This window comes from Anarrhichthys ocellatus, unplaced genomic scaffold (genome assembly GCF_004355925.1).
Source record: "Anarrhichthys ocellatus isolate YVR2014 unplaced genomic scaffold, GSC_Weel_1.0 scaffold12, whole genome shotgun sequence".
NCBI classification, from domain to species: domain Eukaryota; kingdom Metazoa; phylum Chordata; class Actinopteri; order Perciformes; family Anarhichadidae; genus Anarrhichthys; species Anarrhichthys ocellatus.
The window spans coordinates 8815494-8821633 of NW_022280042.1; the positions used below are offsets into that span (position 1 = coordinate 8815494).

The 6140-nt window shown below is 45.3% G+C and overlaps 1 protein-coding gene across 2 annotated transcripts; it reads left to right on the plus strand.

Annotated features, from left to right (window-relative positions):
* Positions 1 to 1855: 1855 nt before the first annotated feature.
* pou3f3b (POU class 3 homeobox 3b) lies at positions 1856 to 5181 on the plus strand. 2 transcript variants are annotated; one of them, XM_031852385.1, is made up of 2 exons: positions 1856 to 3713; positions 4066 to 5181. In XM_031852385.1, the coding sequence occupies exons 1-2, from the start codon at positions 2511 to 2513 to the stop codon at positions 4162 to 4164; spliced, it is 1302 nt and encodes a 433-aa protein (XP_031708245.1). In that variant the 5' UTR covers positions 1856 to 2510; the 3' UTR covers positions 4165 to 5181. The 2 variants fall into 2 exon arrangements, with proteins under 2 accessions (XP_031708245.1, XP_031708244.1); XM_031852384.1 differs by having other exon boundaries at positions 1857 to 3722.
* Positions 5182 to 6140: the final 959 nt, after the last annotated feature.

Below are 6140 nucleotides of genomic sequence, written 5' to 3' on the forward strand. Positions count from 1 at the left end.
CATTTTGAGGGGTTATCTTGTGTTAGAGCCTTTTTCTGCATACTTGGTGTCACGTTTCTGTTGGCCGCCTGAGACGCCCTTTCAAAGCGTGCAGTGTGGATTGAACAGCAGTAATTTAGACAGAAATCCTCACTGTATATTAATGAATAGAGGGCCCCATGGTCCTGGCCCCTAGCCTGCCTATTCAATGTAAACAAATCCACGAGGCTCTCTGGGTTTTGAGCCCAGTCCAAATTAAATCTACTGGGATGAGGGGGGGGGTACTGGCATGAAGTACACAAGTACTCCCCTGCCTTATATTTGCCCTTAAATCCCTTTTGCAATAAAAATCATTGCGTCATCTTTGATATGGAGAGCTTAGGCACCAGTGTTTGGGGTTACGCACAACATGCAGCTCTAACCTTTATACAAAACACAGTTAATCCTGTCAGAGAATCACCTGCCACAGGCCTGGTTTTGGTCAGGTGGACTCAACAGGCTGCTGACACCCTAAACTGAACCAATGGGTGCAGTGGGAGCCATATATTTGGCACTTATAACCACCCATGGGTGCGTCCATATGCGCAGGGGTCCCACATACTAACAAAGGCCTCATTCATGTCCGGGGTGATGTGGTCATCTTGAGGGATGGTGTGGGCTATCTCTCGATTGTTTTCCCTCTTCTTCTTCTCAGCAGACGTTTGCAGCACCGCCACCCTGCACGCACAAATCCCCCAAGGACTGCTCAATTTGCCCTTGTTTTGGTTGCCACTTTCTCTTTCACTGTGCTTCACTGAGGTTGCCTGTGCGTGGCGTTTCCGCATGGAAGCATCCCCGCAACCTTTGTGCATTTAACTCCTGAGGAGCCGAAGTTGCACCGGCTCCTGGCTGCACTGCACTGCACTTCCTCTCTGCGTTGTGTTTTACTTTTGCTGCTCTGAGGTTCAGGGTGCAGTGTCATGGTTCCCCCGTATTAACAACCATGAGTCTGAAAGAGATTTTTTTTATATGCTCATAAACAGTTTGTAAATTTCGCCTAATAATTTTGAACTGCTAATCTACCAATTTTACCACACCAATGCACCTCATCTATATTTATAACAAGATAACGCGTTCACCATTCAGAGAACCTTTTTTAAATCGTCCCTGTATTTTTCATGGGTGGCTCAGAGGGAATTAAACCCCTAACATGGCAATATGGACGCCTTATATTACACAACCAGGTCAGGCTACCAGGTCATTATAATTGTTACCAATAGATCTTATAGCGTGACATTTTGAATTGAAGCCTTGTATTAGTCCTAGGTGTGTCTTTGTAACAAGAATAACAGAAAAAAAACTGCTTAATCTATCTATTTTAGCTGGAATACATCTTATTTATATATGTATATATAATATATGTATTCAAATTAATACTTTCAAACAGGTGCACTTGTAAATATAGGGCAGAGCATATTGAAGCTCAACGTGATGGTAGTTTGACTCATGATGATGATGATGATGATGATGATGATGATGATGATGAGAGGTCACAACTAGAGTTCACAGTTTTTTTTATATTTGATTTACCCCTTCACCCCTGTTTGTGTACTAATACCTCAGTACTATTTACTACCAAGTTGTGTTCCCCGTTTTGTTTGGACTGCAATTAAAAATCAGCCAATTGGAACAGCCGGAAGGAGGGCTCGTGCGCCCGGAGCAAGGCTGGCGAGTCCTGCCAATCACACCCCGGGTAACCAATCAACGGGGACGCACGGGGTAAACATCCGTGCGTCGTTGGGCTTGGAAGGGGGTGGGGGGGAGGGGGCGGGACTACACTGCCTGTCAGGGAGAGAGAGAGACACAGAGAGAGAGGTGGAGAGAGAGAACAAGCGAATGAGAGAAGAGGCTTGCAAGCAGCGCCGTACGCTGTTATACTGGATTGTACTTCATCGGGAGTTTGCGGTTTGGCAGGTTTATATACATCAAAACAGAACAAAGAGATAGGCTCTACAGTGCTATAAAAGAAGAGAGAGAAAAGAATAAAGCGAGGGAGAAATCTCGGCGACTGAATTACAAAAGAACTGAGGACACTCTGCTAATGTTTTTCACATCCAAAGGGGACATAAACCTGGACTTTGTACATTGTGGACAATTTGCAAGGCTTTTTGTTTTTTGCGAGCACCAAAAGTTTGTATGGGACAACGCTTTTTTTCCCCTGTATATTTGAATTTTAATGCTCGCAATTTCATCGCAGTGCAAAACTTTCTACACGGACTGCACATGGTTTCAAAGGGCTTTTGAAAACCTGGATTTTTATTCGCCGATATCCATGCTCAACTAGAATGCTGTAAATACATGCGGATTTTATTCAGTTTTCTCCCATCGTTTTTAGGCTTTTTGCGTTTTTACGCGCGTCGATGGTAGTGCCAAAAACCTACTCATACTTTTAAAGTTTGAATAATTCATGAGATACAATTTGCCTGCTCGAAAGAAGTGACTGTAAAAAGGGAGGGGGGTTATCCACAAACATATTCATAAGGGTTGACGGAATGGCCACCGCGGCTTCCAATCCTTATCTGCCCAGCAATAACATCTTATCGTCCGGCTCCATCGTGCACTCTGACTCTGGAGGTGGCATGCAGCCGGGCAGTGCTGCGGTTACCTCGGTGTCTGGGGTCTACAGGGGAGACCCCTCAGTCAAGATGGTACAGAGTGACTTTATGCAAGGCGCAATGGCAGCGAGCAACGGGGGACACATGCTGAGCCATGCCCACCAGTGGGTGACATCCCTCCCGCACGCCGCAGCGGCCGCAGCAGCAGCCGCGGTTGCTGCAGCTGAAGCCGGATCACCATGGTCGTCGAGTCCTGTCGGGATGACGGGCAGCCCCCAACAGCAGGACGTGAAAAACACCGGCAGAGACGATCTGCACACGGGCACTGCTCTGCACCACAGGCCCCCTCACTTAGCCCCACATCAGACTCACGCCGGGGCTTGGGGAAGCACGACTGCCGCTCACATTAACTCCATATCCGGGGGACAGCAGCAGCAGCAGTCGCTGATCTACTCCCAGCCGGGAGGGTTCACTGTGAACGGGATGCTGAGTCCGGGGAGCCAGAGCCTGGTGCACCCGGGCTTGGTGAGGGGGGACACCCCGGATCTGGACCACGGCAGCCACCACCACCACCATCACCACCAGCAGCATCACCAGCACCAGCACCACGGCGGCGTCAACAGCCACGACCCGCACTCGGACGACGACACGCCGACCTCGGACGACCTGGAGCAGTTCGCAAAGCAGTTCAAACAGCGGAGGATCAAACTGGGCTTTACGCAGGCGGACGTCGGCTTGGCTTTGGGCACCCTGTACGGGAACGTTTTCTCTCAGACAACCATTTGCAGATTCGAGGCTCTGCAGCTCAGCTTCAAAAACATGTGCAAGCTCAAGCCTTTGTTAAACAAGTGGCTCGAGGAGGCAGACTCGACTACCGGCAGCCCCACCAGCATCGACAAGATCGCGGCGCAGGGGAGGAAGCGAAAGAAGCGCACATCCATCGAAGTGAGCGTCAAGGGGGCTTTGGAGAGCCACTTCCTAAAATGCCCCAAACCCTCGGCCCAGGAGATCACCGGCCTGGCGGACAACTTGCAGTTGGAGAAAGAGGTGGTTAGAGTGTGGTTTTGCAATAGGAGACAGAAGGAAAAACGGATGACGCCCCCAGGAGTGGCTCAGACGCCGGAGGATGTGTACTCTCAGGTCGGCAATGTGAGTGCAGAAACACCGCCCCCCTCCATGGACTGCAAACGAATGTTCAGTGAAACATAGAACAGCACACAAGAATATTTTATATGAAATTAAACTGATTAAAAAAAGCATACAGACTGTCGCCAGGATAGCCACATTTTTTTGATACTGTGATTGTGAGGAAATATGAATGAGACTGCAAATGTGTTATCTATTTTTCACCAGAAAAAAACAGAAAGACAGAAAGAAACAGCAACCTTTCCCTTTTTCCTCCCAACCCCCCCTCTGAAAAACGCACCGTTAACCTTCTTCCAGGCCCTGAAATGTCTTAACCTAAAAGGTTCCTTCTGCTTTTTTCTTTCAGGGGCATTTTTTAGTAGATTACTTAAAAGATGCAAGTGAAGCGAGCGACCAGAGGGTGACAACTACAAGTTCATTCCACCAGGTAATTTTGGCGCATTAAGACACACCAAGAGGAAACCAAGTATTGTTTTTATTCTTTTTTTTCTCTCCCCCCTTCAAAAATACTCCCTCTCATTACCCTGTGTTTGATTGAAGAAACAAAGGAGCAGGCATTTTGTATATTTAGAAATGGGACTGAACCGCCTTCCCTCCTCTCCATGCCTCACAATAACAAGAGGGGAAAAACTGCAACACTATGAACAAGAGTGACATCCACGAAGCTTCCATCCTGATTTACAGCAGCTGTTTGTTTATTCTGAGGTGGACTGCATGGTTGCACTTACACACACGCGGAGGATTAGGGATATTTTTGTTTGTCACCTTGAGGCCCTCATGAGCCCAGAAAGAAAATACAACCTGGACCAGGACCGTCCCCGCCTGATCTCAAAGATCACCTTCTTTTTCGGAGTTCTTATTATTATTTAATGGACTTTGGCACCGTGAGTGGATTTTTCCTCCTTTTGTTTCCAACGAATAGAGCATAAGACATTTGAAAAGACTTCAACTGCACTTATTTGAAAAAAAAGAATCTGTTGCCAAGTGTGACTGAGTGGGTGCTGTGGATACACTATTATTGCTGCCCTTTCTAAGCAGTGTTCTTTGGTAGGTTTTAATAAACAAAACTCTGTAAAGCCGGCAATATAGATCACTAGATCAGATACTGATCTGAGTTATTTACTTTATATTTTTCATCAGAAGTACTTGTTTTAATATTTTATTCGGAATACATATGAATGATTCCAAACGGTAATTTATTTCCCCCTTGCAGGAACTTGTGTAAGATGCTTTCCCTTTTCTTGTTTTATCTTAATTTCTTTCTTATATTTTTGTTGTTGCCCTTATTTGTTTAATTTTGTATTATCGTTTCTAAAGGAGCACAAATCATCATAAGCTGACATTGGCCGTTGTTAGGTAATAAGGGTATATTTTGATGTGATAATTTGATTGTAATTTAATTTCAGTAGTGATTCCGTGCGAGCTGATTGAAACACAATAAATTTGTTAGAATGAAATGCAATCATCTTGTGTTTTGCGATTTATATTCGTATCGCATATTGGGCTGTTTCTTTTAAAAAGGGGAATTACCTGTGTGCTATTTATTTATTTTTTGCATGCAGAAGCTAATGAAGAAAATGGTGGACTATGTTGTCCCAGATGGAGCTGCGAGCTAATAATAACCTCCGTTAGAATAATACAGACAAAGAGTCTTTGTAGAAAGAAATGAAAATACTCAACCTTTAATCTAAGAATGTGTTTTTTTTTCTATTTACTAAAACATAAAAAATATAAATTGACATATTATTATAGCATTTACGGTATTACGAGCTTATAAATGATTGCCTACGCTTGAATAAATGTCCACCAGCGTTGATATGATCATCCCATAACTGTGTATTACCATTTAAATGAAACATCGCGGTCAGTTGCAGGCCTGCACAATGGCTCGCCTGTTTGTTTACATCTGCTGCCTCTTGAGGCCTTGGGCAAAAAGCAGGAGCCCTAACCTCAGCCTGCAGGCTGGACTACGGGCAACAGTTTCTGTTCAGTGGGGAGGGAAAATAGAGAGCATCGGGAATTCTTAGAGCAATTCTAACGTCCATGCTGCGGCGCCTGATGTATGGAGCGTCGTGCATGTTATGTAACAGTAACGTTGCAGCTTAAAGTCCAGATCCTGAATCCCATAATGCTGATAAACACATAATTAATAGCCTGATTCATGCGCTCGTCAGTGCAATACAAAGCCACATTTATAATCTGCGAAATAATTGATTTACAGTCACTGAAATAGCGAAATTGAAGTTGTAGCTGGTTGCCTTTGCAACATTATGAATGCAAGTGCTTAATAACTCCATCCACATTCATGTGTCGCTCCACAACTCGCAGGTGTGTTCTCCATAAGTCGGTGAGCTGACATGTGTTGGGGATGCGGGGCAGTGGGTCACAGAGCTTATTGATTCTGTCTGTCCGCAGCCAGAC